This window comes from Aptenodytes patagonicus, chromosome 1, assembly GCF_965638725.1.
Source record: "Aptenodytes patagonicus chromosome 1, bAptPat1.pri.cur, whole genome shotgun sequence".
Lineage (NCBI taxonomy): Eukaryota > Metazoa > Chordata > Aves > Sphenisciformes > Spheniscidae > Aptenodytes > Aptenodytes patagonicus.
In genome coordinates, this window is record NC_134949.1 from 158,956,368 (window position 1) to 158,980,078 (window position 23,711).

At 44.6% G+C, this 23,711-nt stretch overlaps 1 protein-coding gene across 1 annotated transcript; it reads left to right on the forward strand.

Annotated features, from left to right (window-relative positions):
• The first annotated feature begins 252 nt into the window (after window positions 1-252).
• Window positions 253-22,806, forward strand: ADPRHL1 (ADP-ribosylhydrolase like 1). Its single transcript, XM_076360573.1, has 7 exons — window positions 253-794; window positions 4,696-4,860; window positions 11,160-11,285; window positions 13,937-14,077; window positions 17,191-17,318; window positions 20,925-21,057; window positions 21,916-22,806. The coding sequence occupies exons 1-7, from the start codon at window positions 581-583 to the stop codon at window positions 22,071-22,073; spliced, it is 1,065 nt and encodes a 354-aa protein (XP_076216688.1). The 5' UTR covers window positions 253-580; the 3' UTR covers window positions 22,074-22,806.
• The last annotated feature ends 905 nt before the right edge of the window (window positions 22,807-23,711 follow it).

Here is a 23,711-nt window from a genome sequence, read left to right on the forward strand (position 1 = left end):
AGGGTGTAATTAGAAATGGGAGAGGTCGGCTGCGTTTGACTAGATTTCTTACTGCTTAACCCCTCATTCTAGTGTTTACAGAGTTTGGAAACTCCTTTTATCGCAGGCTTTCCTTCTGACTGGTCCCTGAAAGGAAGGCTGACTCCAGCATTTCAGAAAAGGGCAGGAAAATATATTAATTTACAAGTTATTAAATAAATAAACACCCCTGTGGAGGCATCTGTTTTTCTGGGTGTAGAGTTACGCTGGGTAGGGCTAAGGATTTTCTGGCTTGCTTTACAGCGGGTTGCAGAAACAAGGCTTTTGCGCTTCACTTTGCGGGTCCGCTCTTGCGATTTCATTGAACAAAGCCCCTGTAAAATCCCTGGGTTATGAAATATTTCCTCTCCGTCAGGTCCTGGACAAGAGACGGCATCTGCAGAGCCAGAAAAGGAAGTCCTTGCCTTATAGAGAGCGCGCTCGGTGTGACACAATGGCTGATATAAAGTGTCAGGGGAGCTGAGCCGAAGGCAAAGGAACAAAGGAAGATCAAGATTCGGTGGCTGTCTCGGACGAAAGGAAAGCGGAAAGTGTCTGGGGGATGGATAAATTTAAGGCTGCGCTTGTGCTGGCTGGGGTAGGGGATGCTCTCGGTTATCGCAATTTCTCCCGAGAAAACAATGCCTTAGGTGCAAAAATCCAGCAGGAGCTGAAGGAAATTGGAGGGCTTGAGAACCTGGTGCTCTCCCCCGACAAGTGGCCAGTAAGTGACAACACGCTCATGCACATGGCTACAGCAGAGGCTGTCATCACAGGTAGGTACGACGGGACTAGCGAACGCAGTCTGGGAAGGAACAAAATTGTCGAGCTGCTGCATTTCTTCAAATAAGCTTGAGTGCTGGGGAGGGCATGAGAAAGTGTGTCAGAAATGCCGCTTACGTGAACGATGATGTGCATTAGCTTGTCTCCTCCGTGAGCATAATCTGGCGACCATCACACAAACTGGGGAGTTTTGATTTCTTGGGTGTGGAGGGGCTCTCCCTATATTTTCCCCAGGTTTATACAGCTGGTTAAAGCTTAAAGATTAAAATACCACACGTCCAGCATAACAAAAATAATTGCTAAGTAGATTATCTGCACGCTGGAGTACGTCAGGGAATAATATAGCCACTAGAAATTCTTCTGGAAAAGATAAGAGCTCTTCTAAGTGCATTTTTAACGTGTTTATGTTCAGAACTCCAGGCTGGAGTAGAGTCACCTTAATACCTCTTTCAGGCTAAAATCACTAGCGCTGTCTCCTCTTTGCTGCCCCTCAGGCAAAGGGTTGCACCTGCAAGGCCAGAAATGGAACAATTTGCTTTCCAAGGAGAGCTCTGTGTCTTTAGTCCAAAAAATATTTTAACCTACTATGTTTATAATAAAGTCTATCAGAATAATGGAAGTTATTAATATGTGTCTTCTAAAATCACAATAGTTTGAGAGACAATATTTGTGTTTTCTTAAAGAAGGAATAGTCTTTTGTAAGATGCGATATTTATATCAACACCCTACCCATTGAACTAGAGCTTTCTGAGACTGTCAAGATCGTCATCAAAAGTACACCAGAAGACAGTGACCATTCAGCAGTATTTTGCCTCTTCAGAACGGATCAAATTTTTTAATCTCTGTAAAAATATTCCTGATTTTTCCCAACACATGTAACACTGGATAATTAACAGTAGCAGAAGCTCACAATGTAGCTAAGTATCCTTCACGTCAATGAAATTTCCCTTGTGCTTCTGTTTCACTGCTTTATCTCCCTGCTTCCAATCTGCTCTAAATTTAGTACGTAGAGATCAGTTGGAGAGTGCGTTGGACACTTCGTGCTTGGCTATTAGCTAACCAATGGTTTAAGGGGTAGCTAATACACTAAAGATAAGGGCAAGTTGTCAGCCTATCAAGAAAAAAGATGACTAACGTATTTCTGAATATAGGCTATGATTAAATATGTATCATATGTTTCTTGCTTATTAAACTCTCTAAAACCATAACTTCTGGGTAATCAAGCCAGTTAGAGTAACAGTAAAATAGTGAATTTTATTTCTTAAATATGGCAGGAGCACTGTGGCTCTAAAGAAAAAAAAGTCTCAGCTACAATTCCCATCAGCTATTTATCCTACACTCTCATTTCTTCGGCCTGATCAGACAAGCTTTTTAAAAAGGTGCTTTTATAGGCTGGTGAGAAAGCAACAAGCTGGTGTGGGGAATTTTAGTAAGAAATCTTCATTTCATAGTAATGTTGGTGAACAGGGGAAAGCAAGTCCTTCTCTCTGCTTCCCACAAGCGAAACAGAACTGCTCCTGCCCACAGCAGTGTCTCCTCCTGGCAAAGGGGACACAAAAGGCCACTGGGCTTGGTCATGGCCCGGCCCGCGTGCAAAATCACCCAGGTCAACGGAGTGAAGCTAAAGGCGAACGTGGGTCCGTGAGGCTGAAGGCAGCTGCCACCGGCCCCGGGGACCTGCCTTCCTCGTGTAGCAGGGAGCCCTCGCTGCTGCATAGACTGAGATTTTAAAGAATATGTTGGATGCCTGGAACACTACCAGCCAAAAAAAAAAAAAAAGAAAAAAAGGGGGGGATAAGCAATAAAAATATTCCTGTCCCTCACTGCCCCGCTCCCCGCACGTCCTGTTCACCTGGCTGGCTGCCCGCTGGCTGCAGGCAGCATCCCCTGGGTGCATACCTCCAGGTACATGCGGGATGCTTGCAGGCTGGGTCGGGCTCGCCCAGGGCTTAGGCTCGCCGTGAAGTGCCATCGCCAGGGCACTGCCCCCGGGGGAGCTCCCAGCCTGAGGCTGCGGTAGCAGCCAAGCATGAGGTGGAGGTTTGCACTGAGGACGAAGACAGTTCTCACCCAGGGAGGTGATTTTGGCCAGCGCTTCGCCGGCTGCATGGAGGACACCCCAGGAGGGCCATGGCCAGAAGCAGCGGGGGCTGCGGGCACTGCTGCAGACTGAGCTGGCACTCCCGAAATCCACCACGTGCACAGGCTGAAAATTTGATCCCACAATGAAGGATAAACAAAACGCCTACTTCCAGTAGGAATCTGTCCCATAAGGGAGGAACGAAAACAGCATCATCAAAAGCAGGGGAACTACCCCTGCAACGAGGAAAGCCTTTTCCTCTCTGACTTAAACATGGGTTTTAAAAAAAAAAAAGGTTCATTTCTAAAGAAGGAACCTGTCCTATTGACTTGACGGCTGAGACGGCAGTCCAGCTCCAGGTGTGGGAACTGTGGTGGGCTCGGGCAGCCCGGAGCTGCTGGACCACAGGGACTCTGGCTCTGGGGACAGGCTTCTGCAGAAGCTGCCAGGTGGTAAATCCTGCTCCTGGCTCCCATCTGAATAAACTGACACCTGATTCCTAAATCTGGAAAGAGTCGGCAGCTTGAAAGTATCTTGTTCCTCTAGGACAGTATGTGGGATGGCCAGCGTAATGGATAGGGTATTTTTTTATGTGAAAGGAGGGGAATCTTGGTTTTGCCCTGCATCTTCTTTATTCACCTGTCTGCCTAACTGGTACTTTTGAGTGGCTCTGGCTTACAGGGCTCCAAACTTTCTCTTAAATTAAACCTCCCCTGTGGATTTCAAGAAATCACCGATCTTTGACAAAATGAAGATATTTTTGGAACTTCCCCTGCTGTGTCATTCGATCTGTGAGTCAAACCAAGTATCAAACGGGGTTTCTCAAAGTACATAGAAAAGATATAAATGGACAAATCCCGACGGCCTCCTCAGTTCCCACTGATTACACAACTGTAGTAGATGCCAGTGGAAGCTTTTCCTTGGCAAGAGCTGAGGGCAGGGCTCTTCAAGGCCAACAACATGCAGCAGCAGCCGAGAGAAGCAGCTATACTGAAGAAACAGTGTATGTTTAACAGGGGAAAGGTTCCTCCTTAGGCAAGACTGTAGGCCTTAGTAAAAACAATCAATAAACACATATTGCTAGTGAACTTATTCCGAAAGACACTTATCTGCTGGAAATACTACAGACTGTAGGGATTTACTACTCTTGCTGATCTTTATAACCAATTTTATAAAAGCTCGCTGTTCTGGTTACTGTGCTGACATAAGATACAGGGATCCCTGCATGAAAGACCTACAAATTTTAGACAAAATAAATATAAAATACAGATTAAAAAATAAAGTCACTAATTCGCTTTTGTGTTTAATCATACATACCTCTTTAAAATAATTCAGTGGTAATTAAAAAAAAATAGGCTTTCATTCTTAAATTGGATTCGTGTCTGCAAACGACAGCAAAGGCACGGGCTGAGCCAGGCACAGCTGGCTTCATGCGCACACCCAGTCCCCACGGCGGCAACACACCCACCTTACAGTTAGACACCTCTGTAAATACTTCACACCACGGAGCCTAAATAAAGCCCCTGAGCAGCTACTGTTGATGAACAGAATGCCTTCGTCTTTCTGATTAAAGGAATTAAAAATGGAAAGGAAAGCAGGAAAAGATAAGACCAGAGAGACGAGGCTGTTGTCCCTCCAGCCTGCTCTCATGGTGTGCAAAAATGTGTTGACAGTGGCACCAGAAACACGACTCGGTGTATCAGAAGTGGAAATAGGAACATTTATGAAATGCATAGTGAGCTTGCTTGTTTGTTTTCTGTCCTGTCTTGCTCTTCTGCCTTTACATAGCAACCTTCTCTTCGTCCTCTGAGCAGATTACTGGTGCTTAGAAGACCTGTATCGGGAGCTGGTAAAACGCTACGTGGATGCTGTCGACAAGCTCTCGGGGAGGCGGCCAGACCCCGCTACCATTGAAGGCTGCAGGGAATTAAAACCAGACAACTACCTTCTTGCTTGGCACACACCATTCAATGAAAAGGGTATGGTACCGCTTTCCATTTACAGATCCCGGCTTGAATAATGCATGCTTTCAGCGTTTCTGGCTAGATGGAAATTGTTTCCTTTTCCCCCCTGACATCAAAGGCTACTAGCCCTGAAACGTTTCCATGTTTGCCTGAGGATGGCAAAAGATCTGCCAGGAATTCCTTCTGTAGGGCACTATGTCCTCTCATAAATGAACCCTTCCCTCTTTGACATCTATTTAAAGAGACTTTGTTCTTGGCTCTGTGCCGCTGGGTCCAGATCTTTGTCCTTGAGTTTAATGGTTATTTTAAGAAATATTTTCTGCCATTTTGGGTTTAAATGTTTGTAGTCTTGGATCTTTTCAGCAATGGCAGATCTGAAACAAAAAGCCGAGCCTGTGAAATGCTCTATGCACCAATGTGTTCACTGGAGGGAAAGCAGAGACTTTTCTCCAGGTGGATGCCCCGCTAACAACTATGACTGTTTTGCTGATAATTCCTAATGTTCCTAGCCCTGTTTCCCTACACATGACCCTCTCTTTCTTTGTCTTTATGATAATTTCATTTTATCATGAATTGAATTTCTGCTTCAAGTTAAGTAGCATGCAGGCAGCTATGTGCACACACATACGCATATACCCATACCCATACAGTGCAATTAATCTTGAAAGACTGTAGAGGCACCACATCATCAGAGGAGGTAGATGTGGACAGCCACAAGACGATGGCAGCTCACCCAGACGTTGCGCTGTGTCGGTGTGATGCTCCGTCACTGCAGTACGTATCGGCACCACTCAACAGCATTGCATATTGATGCAGTACCGTGGCAAAGACCCGGTGGCACAATGCCACGGCTATTTCTGGGTCTCTGCAGTCAGTTTTCTCTGACACAAAAAGCATCCCTCACTCGGCCCCCACTCCTCACAACAGCTGCTGGGAGGGAAAAGGATCCCCTCCCTGTTTATTCTGCCCACCCCACTATTAGCCAGGCAGATCTGAGAAAGTGCCCCTTTGGCACTTGTCATAAGTTTTCTGATTGACAGTGAGTAAAATTTGGCCAAAATAAATGTGGGAGCTGCTGCTGGCCCTGAGCAGCTCTCAACACCTCCAGCAGTGGAGCATGGCTGTTCCCCAGCCCATTGCTGTGTTGGAGCTACAAGCCTTCTTTTAGCCTTCCTCCTCCCCAGCTTTCCATGACGAACTATTTGCTCTTGGGATGCTCTGGGCTAGAATGATCTAAAATGGACTCCTGCTTTGAGACCTGGCAGCTAAAGCCCACCTTCTCCATCTGGTCTGACAAATATTATCCTGAACATCTCAAGAAGCCTTTTTTTTCACCCTGAGAGCAAAAGAACCGGTGACCTGAAGTGGAGATGTTCAGCATACCACGGGGCCTGACACTGCTATGGACATAATTAACTTTTTAATTGAATTTTCGCAAATTTCTTCTCGGGGCAAAAACATTCCACGGGCATTGAATGCCTAGCAGTCAGATGATATCTTGGATGAGCTGGAACTAAAATGCTGTTTTCCTGTGGTCATTCTATCTTACCTCATTTCTAGCAAGAATTCACATGCCAGCCTTCATGGAACAGTGAAATCGTAGCTTAGGTAATTTTGCATTGCTTATATTAAGCTCCTCTGCTCAAATTCATGTGGGTATAGTCAGCACACTGAGTTCTTAAGTCCAACTGCCCTGTGTGTCTCTTTGCCACCTGCTGCCATGTCCATTGCCACACTCATTGCAGAGGTACCCGGATTATGTTAAAGGCTGGTGAGATTCCTGTGACCACCAGAAGACCTGCCCAAGGCTGTCTAACACCTTCCATTTTAAGAGCTTGTTTCCAGTTTATGATGTTGATAAGCTCGAGGCTGAATTTATCACTGCTGAGTGTTTGCCTCTGTTTATCTGTCAGCATTTGTTTAAAGTTCTGATGCAGATGAGTCTGCTGTTTCTGAGACGCGGTAAAAATGTTTTGTTCCATTGCCAAAAGCTCGAATTGTTCAGAAGAGAATTGCTGATGTTTGAGAGCTGGAACCCAAATCAGAGTAAGGCGGTACCCCTTGAGCCAGAGATGTGCCTTCGGAGCCACTCCGAAAGGCCAGTCAAATGGCAGCTTGGCTTTACCTGTATTGCATTTCAGGCTGAGGCTGCAGCACCCAAGCAGGTCTTTATTTGCAGCTATTGAAGCAGCTGCTGGGCTTCCTAGTAGCCCTCGAGAACAGTGCCTTTTTGCTGGTGGCATTGCTACAGGAGCATGAGGAAAAAGCATCAGTTAAATGCAGAAAGTTGGGGAGCAAAAATGAAGAGAAGGATAAGCCACAGAGGAACAGGAGATAAAAGGGGCCAGGCTATAAGTTCTCATGCAGAGCGGTCTGTAGTCACAAAAGACAGAGCTTCTTCAGGGCTTAGCAGCCATTAAGCTGATCTTTATTATTCTACAGAGGTACAGTGAAGAAAAGCACACTGGGGTATTACATACTAAAAGAGAATAATGTAGGGCATGAATGAAAATGATGTAATAAGAAGGTATCAACACAGCTTTTGTGATGAGAAGTCATACCTCAGAAATCTATTAGAAAGCTCATGAAGGAGCCAAGAAACAGGAGGACCAAGGAGACACTGTGAAGATGGTCTGTTAGGATTTCCAAAAGACACTCAGCAAGGTCCCTCACCAAAGGCATTAAGTGATGAGGCACTAAGTTGCTACAGGATGACGGAAAGGTTCTCCTGAGGATAGACAACTGGTTAAAAGACAGTAAATGAAGAGGAGGAGATTGCAGTCTGTTTTCTCCATAGAGAAGGAGGTACCTGTGTTGGACCTCTGTTGTTCAACATGTCCACGAACCATCTGGAAATGCAAGTGCATAGTAGGTCAGCAAAGTCAAAGATAATATGGTGCAGAGTTGTGGAAGATGCCCACAATGGTGAATAACTGTGTGGCACGGTAGCAGAACCAAATGCAATGCAGATAAATGAAAAGTCATAGGCGTGTGGGGGGAATTCTAATTTTATATACATAGTTGCAGTTGCTGATTCAGTTACCATTCAGGGAAGGGATCGTAGAGCTATAGCAGTTCTACAAAACCGTTGCTTCAGTGCTCAGCAAGAACCAGAAAGCAAATAGACTATTAGAAATGACTGGAAAAGGAAGAGAGAATGAAACACAAAACATGTTTGCACCAGTGCATAACTCCATAGCTGCTGTTTTTTGATTACTGTATATAAACTGGTCCCTCCCTCCCCCAAAAAGGATGTAAGAGAACTAGAAAGGATATCAGGAAGGATGGTTGGATTAGTAAAAAACTGCTTCCATAGGCTGTGATGTCTGCGACAGTATGATAGAGAGCTGTAAAATCATAGATAGCTTGGAGAACATGAGAAAACTCTCTGTCTCCTCCAGCACAGGAACTAGGGACTTCAAATGAAACTGGCAGGTCATGAGTTCAAAGCAAGCAAAAAGGAAGACTTCTTCACTCAACACCTAATGAAGCTGCACAACTGTTTTCCAATGCCAATTTGCAGATGCCACAGTTCATGTGGGTTCAAAAAATAGCTGGACAAATTCACCTAAGGAAAATCCTTCCAGGGTTATTAGGCAGAAAGACGAATAGCCAGCTGCCTCCTGGATCAGGGAGCCAATTGTCAGCAGCTTCATTAGTACAAAGGGGTAGCGTCATTGTACTCTTCTTTTACTCTTTCTTAAGTATCCTCTCTGTTGGCCACTGTCAGACATGATGAGTTAGGTCGACCTTTGATCTATGTTCTTACATATGTGTCTCACCCCTTGCTTGGAGTACTCTCGCTGTCCCTTACTTCATTGATTCAAATGGTAGATACTGAGACAGGGGAGCTAACAGCTGCTAATCACCTGCAGCCCTGTCTCGGCTTAGTGTTACTCCACGTGATGAAATTTGTTGTTACCGAGTTTGCTTGTTTAAATCTGCAGAAGGTTTTAATATAACTTCCTAGACTGGAGGAACACAATGAAGTTGCAAAGACAAGCACCTTCAGAGCAGCGGTCAGATTACTGTAGTGCATGCTCCACTTTGGATATACTAAGAGATGTTATTTAATTAGCAGTTCTGTGTAGCACAACACCCTTCCCTCTTGGATAACCAGCATGGATTGTGTCCTTTGGAGGAACCAGGATTGCATAGTGAAGAAGACTCTGCCATAGAGCAGCAGATGGTTTAATGAAGTGTTTGGTCTTGCAAGCAGGAGAAGATATGTTCTCCCAGTTAAGCTTACTGGTGCTCTGGAAGACAGGATTTCTTTCCTGACTCTTCCTTGTGGTTTCTATGTGATTTGTGGGATAGACAGACAGTTTTATCTGCTCCTGGCTCCTTAATAACCAGGCACTACAGCTGCAGCATATACGAGGTACAGGAGCAAACACACCATTTGCAAGACAAGTGTCCAGCCTTTTCATCAGGAGCAGTGGCCGAAGGTGTCCTGGAGAGGGTCTCTTTCACTAGTATCAAGAAGGCTAGTAAGGAGGAAGCAAGCTCTGAGCTCGCGGGGAATAAAATGGTATTTTGCAAAGCCTGTCATGTCACATTTATCAGATGTTTGACCTTTTTTAGACTGCCCTTGATGGTTAAACCCACTGGAAGAGTTATTGCATGCAAAATTTGCACACTGGACTCTGAGGAGGAAGGGAAGAAATGTCTTCAGCTAGCTAATTAGATCACTTAACCAGGGTGCTCACTCAGGATAGCTGCTCTCCAGGGAGAAGAAGAGATCTTCTCAGGAGAGAGAAATTCAGATTGGTCTGTATTGCACCTGCAGATACCAATGTTAGTGTTACACCTTGGCTCAGGCAACTACTTTTGAAGTAAATCTTCCTGCCACCCCCACTACCACATTTTGATCACACTCATGATCTTAGGACACCTGAGCTGAAGTCGCTTGGGATGACACTAAACAGCAAGCGGTGCTCCAGGAGAGCCCCTGGTGCTCTGCAGCCACAGTGGGCACAGCCCAGGGGCGCAGCTGAGGGCTCCTCTGAAGGTAGGTGACTAAAAGCCCTGACCCTGGCTCCTTGGCTTCTGCTGCTTCAATTCACTCTGGCCCATGAATTGCTCCTACTACACCATCTTACCGGCTGATGGAGATACAGCCTTTCTCCATGCTGCCTGTCTGGGAAAGACAGGGTGACTGTGCTCCTATTGCAGTTTCCACAGATGCTAAAATTAGGTGGCATAAATATGCCCCTTATCTTCCAGGGACCAAGCAGAGAAATGCTGATTGCTCTCAACTATACCCAAGGTCACTGGGAAGTGTGATTAAGCAAAGACAGTGCTGAAAAATGCCAAGCACTTTGAAAAATTAAACCCTATCCATCTCAGGGTGGATGCCTGCAATGAGTTAATGCTTTTTTGGGCATTGGCTCACCAGCTGCAAAGAGGAGATAATCACCTCACTGGTGCCTTGTAAAGATAAACTTATTGAAACTTCTGTGGGATCCTGATATTACTGTGATAAGTACTGCAGAGAAACTCATTAGTAAATTTAACTCTCCATTCAATGAAGTGTTTAAAAGTTGAACACCTGGGATCATGCACTCAATGCTGAGGATTAAGAGAAATACTGAATTAGCTATTCAATAAATAAATAAATTCCCAAGACCAAGCTCAGTAAGTGCAGGCTGTACCATAATGAGTGCGCACGCAAGCACTGACTTCAGGTCGCACGGGAAACCTCAGTTCTGACATTACCTAACTTTGGAGGATTTGGCTCCATAGCCTTTAGTTTCCTTTTGGACACGTTATTTTTGTATGTAGCAGAAACTATTTTGTGAACTACCTGTGGGGCTCTCTAGGATGAAACATGCATTAAAATTGTAAGATCAACTGTGATACTCATACAAAGTGTTTTAATTGTGTGCTTTCAGCATGAAGACTACTAAAATAAGGGCTTAGTGTATCTGTTTCTCAAACTTCTGTTATTAATGCTGACACCTGGAGCAAGCAAAACAGCTGTGTCAGCCAAGAATGAGTAAAGATGGCATGAGAGTTTGAATCAAACAAGTGCTGTGAACAAGAGAGCACACTGCTTTCTGACCCCACTATGCTCTTCGTAGCACTTGAGAATATTGGAATATACCTGTAAAACCAGAATGACCGTGTAGAAGGAAAATTCCTCGCAAGAAACTTTCAAAACTTGTAACTCGCTTTGCATGCTAATTTCCCGTTCCCTGAGGAGTTCCCACACATGAGCTGAATTAATAAAATGTGCTTGTTTCACATTTTATCAACATATTTGTGTATCATTAGTCTCCTTTTAAATGCTTGGCATTATCTTTTTACTTTAGGTTCTGGATTTGGAGCATCCACAAAAGCCATGTGTTTAGGGATGCGATACTGGAAGCCGGAAAGGCTGGAGTCACTTATTGAAGTGAGCATTGAATGCGGACGAATGACTCATAACCATCCTACAGGTAATGTCCGCTGATGTATCGGCGCGCTGAAGTCCCTAAGGCTGCTTTTCACTTCTGCGGGGACTAACACGGCTCCTGTGAATTCACCTGGTTAAACTGCTCCTGCTTCGCAGACTCCAAGGCCTTGGTTTGAATTTTGCTTGGATAATATATACGTGTATATATTACTTATATGAGCTTATATATTTGCTTGTATATTATGCAGACAGCAACTGCAGGCATAGGAGTTTTCCCTCCTAAAATCCCAAGAACTAAACACAACCTGTCTTGTCCAAAGCATATTCGTGTCACTTGCCTCGTCAAACTTTAAGATTCATGTACATCTAGATGACTCACTGTTGTCATGCAAGTTTATGGTTCAGGGGATAATAACATTTTTCTCTTGACAGGTTTTGTCATATCCAATCACTGTAGGTAAAGGTAGAAAGACAAAAAAATCTAACTCCACATATTTTAGGACACAATCTGAATCATTCTCTAAACAAAACATAAATAAGTAGATTTAATGTTGTTTTCAATATTCAGATCTCTCATTCTGATAATTTTATGCCACTTAACCATGTATTCATTCTGTCTGCTTTAAACAGCAATAAATAAAACCATAATGAACGGTGACATGTTCAGCACGCTCAGTGCTCTGAAGCGGTCAGAAAAGCCATCAGGATGGCATAAAATTAGAGGAAAAGAATTCAAAGCAAAACAGAAAATATCATTAAGCCAATATATGAAGTCCATGGTGCATTAGCAGCGGTAAGACTGCTTGCAGTCTGGGCCTCCCACCTCAGAAAGGACTCACTAGAGCCAGAAAATGGCAGCAAGGAGCATCCAAGTTGTCAAACGCCTTCCATACAAGGAGAAATTACATCCAGAAGGAGTTTTCAGCTGGGAAAAGAGACAAGTGGTGCGGTGGGGAGGCGGGCAGGAGAAGGGTGGAAGGGCCACCATGGACCTCACTACCATACTGAAAGGTGCCAGGGAAACGTCAGTTGTGATTCTTGTAACTCAAAGACTGAGAAAAACCAACTGACTTGTCAGTCAGGACTGAAACAAACAGACAAAGGAAATACTTCCCCGTGTCGTGCATAGTTAAGCCACAGACCTCACTGCTACAGGCAGCTGCAAAGTCCACAGATACGCCTGGGTTCAAAAGGGATCAGGCAAGCGGACGAGAAGGGCTGTTGCTGTTAAAAGCAATCAAGCTGTGTAATTAAAAGTGCCCCTAAGCTAATCTAGAAGCTCTGGGGAGTGGAGAAGCCAAACCAATTAGGCTCACTCTGTACTGGCATTATTTGCAGAGCCAGAAACCTCGGCTGGGGCTTGCTTTCTTCCCCTGTGAGGGGCAGCAGGCTATGTGAGGGCTGCCGGGAGCAGGGGGAGCAGGGCGATAGCAGCAGGGGGAGGGAGCTACCTGGGGAGAGGGCAGGAAGAGACTGCCAGCCCCCCGAAAACCTTCTGGGCACAGCCCAACCTCTACCACCCTCTGCACTGACTTGTCCTGCTGCCCCCTGTTAGCCCTTTGCTTCACCCTCTAAACCCTCTGCTGCCACCCTCACGCTGAATGTGGCACTCAAGGATCTTTATGGCAGTTGGGTTAGATGCTGTCTATCTGAGTGAGACCCCTTGAGCTGGCTCTACGTGGTTTTTTATTCTTTCTGAAAGCATCTATTGGATCCTGGGTTAGACGTGCCTTTGGCCTGAGCTGGTATTGCAGGTCTTATGGCAGAGAGAATGAGTAATCGTCTCATCTGGACTTGTAACCTCCTAAAATAATTTGGTTTTACCTTCAGCAAAACACATGAAGTTCATGTTTACCTCTATGCATGAGTGAACACTTTTGGACCCATGCACCGAGAGAAGCACACGCATCAATACTTTGTCCACCTGGGGCTTATATAAATGCCTGAGTTGTTTTCTTAACCTTCTGTTGCATGTTGCACTGGGTTGGTTTTGTTGCATTTGACAGAATGCCAAGAGCACAAGCAAATATGAGAAACGAGCCCCTCTGTTTCTGACATCATGGAAGAGTTGAGTGCCCGTTAACGAAAGTTCATCTTAAGTATACTCATATCTGAAGTGGAAGACCTAGCTAGGCAGTCAGACAGCATGTCCTACTTGGACAATTGTTTCTTTCCTCTAAGAGGACATGGGCCTGTCCCCTTAAAGGAAAGAAGCAATTGTCCAAGTAAGACATGGACTTGACTCCTTAGAGTAAAATGAGCCAGAAATAGTGTTAGATCTAACAACCACAGCCCTTGAGCTGGATGACTCTGTAAGCAAGGCGATATAGCTTGTAATCAAATCACTTTGCACAAGTCAATTATTTCATGTGACTTGAGTTAGAAGATTTTCAGTATCACATTAGTGGATGATGTTTATTTTTGACCCCTAACTCAATTTCTGTCATGTTACACCACTGAGAACAGAAGCTCCCTTCTGTGTAAAATAAGTTGTAAACCAACCGGCACCACGCATTAGCCAAGAATCTCGACATGCCACGAGCCAGCCTGCAAACAGGCGGAGATAGGTTATGTGCATTTGTTAATCTACCTTACAGCCATGAGGCATTCCATTAATGATTTTACGAAGGACATGACAAGGATGGTAAGAGCACAAACCGTGCGTTGGTAATCATTGTTATCTATGAATTCCAGGCTTTCTAGGGTCCCTATGCACAGCTCTCTTTGTGGCGTATGCAATACAAGGGAAACCCCTTGTGCAGTGGGGAAGAGAGATGATGAAGATTGTGCCGATGGCTGAAGAATACTGCAAGAAGACCATTCGCCACATGGCAGGTAACGTGTCTGAATCAAAAGAGTTGTTTTCTTAAAACTATGTTCAGCTAGAAAGACACTGAAGAAACGTCACTCCCCAGTCTCTCCATGTTGCTGTTTCCCCTCCTTTTCCCGTCTCCACAGGCTGTCCTCCTGCTTTCTCTGCTCAGACTGTAAGCTCTTCACAGGTGGTGCCACCTTCTTCTACCGTCCGTTAGTTGCCTGGTATATTGGTGGCAAAAATACAAAGAGAAATAACAATGATAATGCCCTACTGCACAGTTTTATTTTTAGAAAGTCTTCAAAGATTGCCGGGCAGGGGGGAGGGAGGAAATGCTATTTAGCAGGTTATTAGGCAAACTGACTGCTGAGATATGAATTATTCAGTTCCCTTCCATCAGTTAGTACAGTCCAATATTTTCCCTAAGAAAACCCACTGACATTCCTCATTTTGCCAGCAAAAGTTCACCTGCAGATGCCTCCTGACCAAGAGTTAGCTTTTGACCACAAATTCAGACTTGACTTGTTGCTTTTCTGAACAAATATTTAAGATACAACCTGTTGTATCCTTGTTTTAAAACAACTGAGCGTAACACAACTACCGAACTTGATATTGCCACTTTAGTAACGTATGTGATCTTTAGGGCAAAGGTATTTAGTCCCCTCTTGCCAGGGAGTGATGCATTTGTAATGGTGAGACCTGCCACGAGCAGACGAGTATCATTACATTAAAACATCGAGGAAAGAGGTTTTTCTGTTAGTCTCAAGGGATGGCTGTTAAGAAAGATTGAATTCAATGGAAATCTTTACTCAAGAGCACTCAGAAATGAAGATTTACCCTGGAAGGAAAGCTGCCACTTTAAAATCTGAAAGGAGCACCAGGGAGCCTTTCTGAAAGGCCCTGCATTTTCGTCTGCACCTCATTGCGCACCAGGATTTTTTTAGCCGAGACCTATGAGGAGCAGGTGCAGGATTAGTGTGAGCAAGCTCCTCTCTGAGTGGCTTTGCAGCAGGTCCCTGTCACTCCACCCCAGCAGGACCCCTTGGCGTGGAGGTATGCGCATTGGACTCCTGAGGCACGCTCTCCAGCTAGTGCCTGTATTGTTGAGCTTCGTCCTATTTTGGTAGTGGGAAAAGTCTCCTGCATTAAAGTTAAGCTCCTTGGCTGGTGAGATGCACTGCAAAGAAATCCTGCCAGACAGAGTCCTCCAGTTTTAGAAAACTCTTTTTTAGCTGCGTTATCCCCCGCGGATAACAAACACAGTGTTCAGTCACACAGGGCTCAACTCAGCACCCCTCTCTGATATTCAGTTGCGATTACTAGTCCCGTGGACCTGAATGTGACTGCCGTCTCAGGATGGGCTCAAGGGACGGGGCAGAGCCTTGCTAGGGCTGGCGGCGTGGGATTTCTGACCATGCTATGGGTCGTCCGTGCAACCAAAATCTCCTGCAACTTCTTGATCCCTTTGTTTCTGGGCCTGTGCATTGGAATAATCGCACTTCCTTGCTTGATGAGGTGCTGCACAGAAAACATCCGTTTCTGAGACAGTCATGTTTTATGGTCATGGGGGAAATAGGAAAAAACCCACAACGACAGACACCTGTCAGGTCACCTGCATTTCTAACAGCAGTCTTGTAACCAGCTGATGGAGCGGGTGTCAGTAGCTTACTTCAACCAACAACATTTTCTTTGTGTGACATTTTTTTTCCTCAAGATGCTCTCCTTGGCTTGACAGCTGTGAGTGCATTTTCACCCTGTTTTTCTGAACACCTCCCTTTTTTTAGGGTTCTAATAATGAATGGCTTCCTTGTAATCAGGCAAAACTGGGGCATGGACTCAGAAAAAGGGCAGCTGGGCATCCCGAGGCATATAGGGCCACGCGGTTGAAGGCTCATGCCTGTCTGGGACTGGGGAACCAGCAACCTTGTGAACGTATCAGGTCCTACAAGGCAGCTTGGATTTTTTTACATGGAGTTGAACCGCTTTAAAGATCTTAATTGCCAAAGAGGGTCACCTGTATGGCTTTTTAGGAAAAGAAGCAAAATGAGATTATGTCCTTCAGAGGAATGGTTTGGTTGTGTGCATGATCCTCAGCCACTTACAGCACACAGCTGAGCAACCAAGCAGGACAGATTCAGAGAAAAACAGCGACACTTCATTTTATTTTAAACTGTATGCCAGTAGTCCCATACTGAATTGCTAGTTTGCCTTGGCATACCTAGCCATCTGGTCCGTCTCACTGATTTCTAATTCCTTACCCCCTCGGCTTCCCAGGCAGGGTTTCACTCAGGCCTCAATTCTGCAGACGGGTGCGTATGTGTGTGCTTAACAGGTCAGTGTGACTTATGCGCCTTTTTAAGCCTTTACAAAAAGGTTGAACCACAGCACTGGCTTGACAATAAACTGAATTTAATAAGATTATTTACACGCGCAAAGTTAAACATGATTAGAGATGCTCTTCCTGAAGTGACAGAAAAAGGAGAAAGACCTGTGGTTATTAAAAAAGACTTATTTGTATGGGCACAGATAGCAGATGTGTGTGTTAGTTATCCCTTTTACTACATTTGATATGTATTATAATATATGCAAATGGCATTTTGGCCTTGCCTATCTGCCTTTTCCTGAAAGATCACACAGAAATACTGTGAGAGCAGAACAGAAATACTGGAGAAATTATGTGATTAAAAACTGATAACTGAGGTAGGAAGCCATTTGCATTTAGGACATGTAATCATTTTTAGATATTCTTTAATCATAGTAAAGGAATACAAAAATTGGCATAGAATTGATTTTTTTTCTCTCTTTTTGTTGACTCTTATCTTTTCCTTGGAGTGTTCCTTAGTAAGTTCTCTAAAAAATCTCATCTTGATGTATTTTAATGTAATTTTAATACATCATAAAAATAGCATGAGGTTCTGAAAATATTTTCTTCTTTCACATTTTCTGTTTCCAGTTAGATGTCCCACTTCATATTAAAATGCATACTTAGTATATATGCCTATTTATTGCACATTACTGTAAAATACCCAGGTTTTCAGGTCAGTCAATACTGTCATTTTTTTTTTTAAATTTAAGTAGAACTGAAAATGTTGCTGAGATGAAATGCTACATCATTAATTTCCTTTGCATTCAGAATATCAGGAGCACTGGTTTTACTTCGAAGCCAAGTGGCAGTTTTATTTGGAGGAGAGAGAAATCAATGAGGAAAATCAGAATAAACCTGTCTTTCCGGACAACTATGATGCAGAGGAGAGAGAAAAGGTAACTGCAACTTCAGAAAGCGCTCAGAAAGGCTCTGAACAGAGAGGGGTATTTTCAAAGAGACACACCAGTATTCTTCAACTGTTTCCAGTGCCAGAGCCGTCAGGAAGTCTTCATTTTTTCCTAAAATTTGAAGAAAGAAAAAACAAACCCCATCCTTGGCTCGGGTATGTGTTAGTGTAAAAAAGCAGCTGCCACCGGTCCCGGGGTTGCTGCAATGGGAGGAAGCAATGCAGAGAGGCGGACTTCACGGTCAGATGTGTTGACGCCCAGAGCAGGTACAAAACATAAGCCACGGCTATTTGAGGGTGGAAAAGGCAAACGTCTCGCCAGGGGCTCCCATTAAAGCCTAATGGAGCTGTGGCCCGAGTCCCACAGAAATCCCCCGGGGTACTAGGAGCTGGACTCGGTTACGGTCCTTCAAACAGAAGACAGCCGTCTTAAGCAATTCTCTGCCAGCGCAGGCTGTGCCCAGGCTAGTTTTAAGTGTCTCGAGAGATGGTGTTTCACCACATCCCATGGGATTCTATTTTATAGCGTACATGATCTTTCCTTTGCCTCATGACTTCTGGTTATATCTTCTTAACTCAAGAGAAATAATGTGACATCTTCCCTGGTGTTTACAGCTTTCTGGTATGTGCTGGCACCTCTCAAAGCTCTCCACTTAGCAGCTAAGCAATAAGCATGTGGTTTTGTCACCTTTTCCTATAAATCAATCCTTTTTTCCAGACTATTAAAGCACAGTTCGATTCTGAGAAGTCACTTTGTATATTTTTAGGTGCTCATCTGTGCAGTGAAAAGTGCCGATGGAAGGTAGATTGACTGTGGATAATAAGAAATTGCTCACTTTAAACATAAAGAATAGATCTCCTTCCAGTTTTATTTTATGGAATCAGTGCCATGAACTTGTTACTAGTTTTTTGTTCCTTCTAGTTCTACCAGAGTCTTAGCAGAGCTTTAGGAGAGATTAAACCCAACAGTATTTCCCCATGATAATTTCAAGAGAGAACTGCATGAATTCCTCATGCAGAAACAAAATTTACCGTGATTACCCTAGCCCAACTAGTTTGGTCTATTGAGCTATTTATTTTGATGCACAAGAAAGGAAAATGTTGCTTGACCCTCAAGCTTGACCGCCAACCAGAGATCACAGCCTGACAGAAGTCGAGAGACTTAATTTGCTTATAAGCTGAGCATGTCAATAGCCATGGAAAGAATAAATGAGGAGAAGGTAACCATCCTGCCTGCCTTTTTCCCAGGAGTGCTTTCCTTTGCACTCCCTCCAAACTAACTGGCCACTTGTGTCTGGAGGTTTATTAATTGCCTTTCTACAGTGGCAATATCTGGCACCACTCTTGCCATCAGGGGCCAGCATGCTCCTGCTCGACCAGGCGCACCTTTCTGCAGGCACATACCAGCTGCAGGAGATGTGAAAGTGAAGCCCTCAAATGTGGCTTGGATTGTTCTGAGTACGTTGCAACGGCAATTTCCCTCTCTGAAAGAAATTACACCTCGAAATGCTAATATACCCATTCTGTATAAGCAGGTATACAGCTTAAATTTGGAGATAACTAGACACATGGGGGTAAAAGACAAATTAGCCCTTCTTGAATGTATAACTACAAGATGGGCCAATGTAGGATAAATCATTTTTCAGTGGTGCGCATTTGGAACATGTTAGATATACAGCAAATAGGCAGAAACTTCACTGCACTCGGGATCAGCCTGGCTTCTGCAAAAAAATCACTCGCCCTGCTCGCTTTCCCGGGCTGGACACGATGTGCAACAAAAGGAGAGGAACCAAACCAAAGTCATCCAGGCCAATTAGACTCTGAGGATCTCATCCCCTTAAGATGCAGTTGCTTAAACCAGCACTGTGAAAGGACCCAGAAAGGGAAACAAAATGGATGGAAAGGGAGTGCTAGCCAGCAGCGGGTCAACTCCTGGGGGGGGAGGAAGTCAGAGGTAGCTGTAATTACTGACCGCAGGGGTTTACAGCAAGGAGGGGATGTGTGAACTACCTCCAGGGCTTGGCAGCAGCTCAGTGCCTCCAGCAGGAGGAAATGCGTGTTGAGACCCCCGTCCATGCACTCAGTGCTGCCGCCCCTCGCCCGCCCGCCCGCCCTAGGGAAGCTGGGCTGATACCACACCGCAGGGCTGCACGAAGGCACAGGAGTCAAAAGGAGGTTGCACTTTTGAAATGTTTGAGAAACGCTGCCTTGGTGCGGTTAAGTCCCCAGAGTCTCGGTCCCGAGGACAGCTATCCCTAGTGTAAAGTTGTTTCAGCAAGGCGAGATGACATCAGATGTGTTCAGAGCATCAGCGTTCTTAAGGGCTAAATGGAGCGACACTTGAGCAGCCTGCCTGCGCACCCAGAATAGCACCTCCACGCTTAGTCCTCTTGCCTTTGGTAGTATTACGCGTGTGTCAGTACTGCTCCAGCATCCAAACGGCAGCAATAAGCCTGGAAAGTTTGCATGTGTCCGAGGACAGCATAAAGACATTCTCTAGACTGCAAAAAATAAAAGAAAGCAACAGAGTGGAGCTGTAGTCCAACTCCACCTTGTTTGATGCATATGCAGATAAACCACAACCAAGTATGCAATGGCTGAGGTGAAAGTGAATAGATAGAAATGCAAACCCTTCATATGTGTTGCAGAAGCCAAGAGCCAGCCAAGCAGCAAACAGTTCAACTTACCACAATGTAACTTAAACTTCAGGAAATAAAGCTGCCCATTTCCTTTAAAGGAAGGTATTTTTTTACTATAAATTTCAGTGTTGAGCTTATTTGGGGGTTTTGGGCAGGAAAAAGTGCATTCTGGAGGTAACTCCTCTAGAGAAAACCCAGTTTTCCTTTGCAAAGCTAGCTGTGGGCTTTGGGGTTTTTTTCTTCTTTCTTCTTTCTTCTTTCTTCTTTCTTCTTTCTTCTTTCTTCTTTCTTCTTTCTTCTTTCTTCTTTCTTCTCCTGGGGAAGAAATGTTTTTTACATTTGCAAATTATTTTCCCTCTTGTTCAATAAATGCTTGTGGAAGAGGAAAGAAAGGGTTTGGCAAGAAAAAGTCAGAGAAGGGGGCTTGAATTAACATAGTCTGAAATTGAGCCCCTAAGGAAGTTACTGAATCAGAACTTTTTCACCCCCCATGTAAAACCTGGCTAATTGAAACATTTGCAAATGTGTGACAAGGGGAGTTGAGAATATTTCCGAGAGGCAGGAAGAGGACTGACAAAGTAAGTCCTTACCAACCCTAGATTTTTAAATAATAAGGAATTTCTGGGATGTGAGCTTGGAATCTACCTTGATCTACTTTTTGGCATTCTTGGCTTGCTTAAATCAAGCCGAGTTCTTGGCCTGCCAAGAACTTGTTGCGTTAAGCTGGGATGCGGGCTTATACCCGCACCTCAGGCTTCACCTCGGCTGCGGTAGCTGCCGCTGTCCTGGCTCACCCCGCGCCGCAGGCAGCGATGCAAGCAACGCAGCTGCCTACCGCCCTTTCCCTGCTAGACGAGCTATTCCCGCCTAGCAGGGGAGAAGCCACCCTGGCGCAGCCGCGGGCCCCGCGTCCCCATTTCCAGTGCCCTACCCTGACGCCGCCGTCTCTCCCGCAGACGTACAGGAGGTGGAGCTCCGAAGGCCGGGGTGGGAGACGCGGCCATGACGCCCCCATGATCGCCTACGATGCCCTGCTGGGCTGCGGCGGGGACTGGACAGAGCTCTGCAACCGCTCCATGTTCCACGGAGGTGAGGTCCCCCCGTGGCTCCCGCCCCCCCCCGGTCCCTCATCGCGGGATGGGAGAGAGCCCTCCTGGCTGTCAGCTGCCACTGTTGGCCAATCTGCCATGCCGCCTGTTATAACCGCACCCCTGGTTTTACCCCCTAAACCCCCTTCTTGCGGCGGCAGCTGCCGCGCAAGCCGTTCACGCTGCTTTTCAAATGTTGCTCCATCTAAGTCTCACAGTTTTGAGAGGTGCATGAGAAGTAAATCCAATATGACTTAGTAAAGGGCTGGCATCTTCCCCCGCCAAAATGCTAGTGCCTTTGGCAATGCGACCTTTTAACGGAACATAGTGAAACCAAGAGAGCTCACGGTCCCCTGCTGCAGAGCCTGTAGGCACAAACCCGCAGGCACCGCACGGAGCATCGGTGCTACATGCCGTGGCTAGATGTTTTAAAGCGCGTGCAATGCCATGCTGTGCTGTCAGGAAGGAAGGTACACTCTCCAATCCAGGACGTTTGCCGTGTAGCAGGGACCCCTGCAACTACTCTTCCCTCCTTTTTTCCTAGCGACGGCTAGCTGCATGCAAGAGCTGTTGTGTTGGAGTGGATTTTCCCCAAACCAAATAAGCTCCTAGCCCAGGAGCGCTCGCCGCAGGGGCATCACCGCATCCTTGCCTTGGTGTTGGTCTCTTCCCTAGGCTTCCTCACCTGGCACCACCAGAGGCAGGACACAAGGTGGTGCAAAGCCTTTGGGACTGACCCAACATGCCCCCACCACGCTCCGTCAGCAGCGTAGTATTTCCTCCTCTGTGCAGCACAGTTTTCGGTTGTGTATATGAAGGTGACACTAAGAAACCATTGCAATTGTGCTTAAACCTGCAGGAGAAAGCGCGGCTACTGGGTCGATCGCTGGCTGTCTGTACGGCTTGGTTTACGGCCTGAGCAAGGTCCCCAAAGGCTTGTACCAGGACCTGGAACAAAGGGAGAGGCTCGAGTACTTGGGCGAGAATCTTTACCGACTATCCATGGAGGAAAAGTAAAGCGGTTTCTGCCATTTTCTCTTTCTATAAAGACTATATCAAACTTTGTAGATAATTGACTGACGTCCATAGCGAAGGAATTAGCCGAGAGTTAGTCTGAAAGGCTGTATGCAGATTGTGTGCAAGCGAAAATAGCTGAATTATTCAAGACTGATATAGATATTTATGGTCTTTGTGGTTTTTTTACAGATGTAGGGATTTCTGAGTACAAAGAGTGCTGCTTAAACCAGTGAGATAATCTCAAATGGAAAAAAATAAATAAAACCTCTTTTGATTTATTTCAGTCTAACTTGCTATAATACCACTTCCTAAACGGCTGTGACCAGTAATTACACATACAAAATTAATTTTCAGAACTAATGCTTTCCTGCAAAACTAATGGTATTACCCACTTATGGGGATATTCTCTGTATATTTGACAATCCTTTCACCACTGCTGTTCCTCCTTGTTCTCAAATCTAATGTGTCTTTGACACTTGTAAACCTAATGTCTCACGGATTAGCTTTTAATGAACCGCTGATCCCTGCATCAGCACTGTGGTGCAAGGTATTGTTACATTAGAAGCTTCCAGAAAAGGAAAAGCCAACACTAAAAATACCCCCAAGGAACAGCAAAGCATCAGTGTGTCTAAAATTTCTGAATTATGCTTTTACCATTCGTCGGTCTTCAGAACAAAAGGTTTTTTAAAATAGAACTGGCTGAAATATTTGTAAATAAATTAATCTTGCACTATTTTCTAAGCATCGTTCTTTATTTTTAGATTGAGCAGATTATATGTTGCTGTATCAGTATCAGAATTTTTGGCTGAGGTCTTCAAGCAGTTGTAATAGGTCAGCAGTCAGGCTGTGATACATTTCACAAGTCTGAGTACCACAAAAACCTCAGGAAGAAAACAGTTACAACTGCTTTACCTTTTTCCTTTTTCCTTTTTTTCCTTTTCTCTTTCTTCCCTTTTTTCCTTTTTCCCCTTGCCTCACCTTGCCTCGCCTCTCCAACTTCTTCTTTTTCTTTTTCTTTTTCTTTTTCTTTAACTTTTTCTTTTTCTTTTTTCTTTTTCTTTTTCCTTTTTCCTTTTTCCTTTTTCCTTTTTCTTTTTCCTTTTCCTTTTCCTTTTCCTTTTCCTTTTCCTTTTCCTTTTCCTTTTCCTTTTCCTTTTCCTTTTCCTTTTCCTTTTCCTTTTCCTTTTCCTTTTCCTTTTTCTTTTTCTTTTTCTTTTTCTTTTTCTTTTTCTTTTTCTTTTTCTTTTTCTTTTTCTTTTTCTTTTTCTTTCTTTTTCTTTTTCTTTTTCTTTTTCTTTTTCCTTTTTCTTTTCCTTTTTCTTTTTCCTTTTTTCTTTTCTCTTTTCCTTTTCCTTTTTCCTCTTTTCCTTTTTCTTTTTTCTTTTTTTAAATTTTTTAAATTGTTATTTTTCAATAAAGCCAACAAACTATGATCCAGTTAAAAGTTGCATACAGCAGACAAAGTAAAGATTAAACCCCAGTGAAGCAGATTCTGATGCCCCCACAGCAGCATGGGCACGAATCTGGAATCCTCAATGAAATTACACAGAAGAAGAAAGCACAGAATTTGTCCCCGGTGTTGAACCTTATGTTTTACCTCAGAATTTCAGAAACTGAGGTCTACATAGCACTTTCTAA

What these genes read in the sequence shown, in the direction of transcription:
- ADPRHL1 (XM_076360573.1), top strand. Translation starts at nt 581, where the DNA reads ATGGATAAATTTAAGGCTGCGCTTGTGCTGGCTGGGGTAGGGGATGCT. An exon ending in AGCAGAGGCTGTCATCACAG is followed by an intron (nt 795 to 4,695) that starts GTAGGTACGACG and finishes TCCTCTGAGCAG; the next exon opens with ATTACTGGTGCTTAGAAGAC. An exon ending in CCGCTCCATGTTCCACGGAG is followed by an intron (nt 21,058 to 21,915) that starts GTGAGGTCCCCC and finishes TTAAACCTGCAG; the next exon opens with GAGAAAGCGCGGCTACTGGG.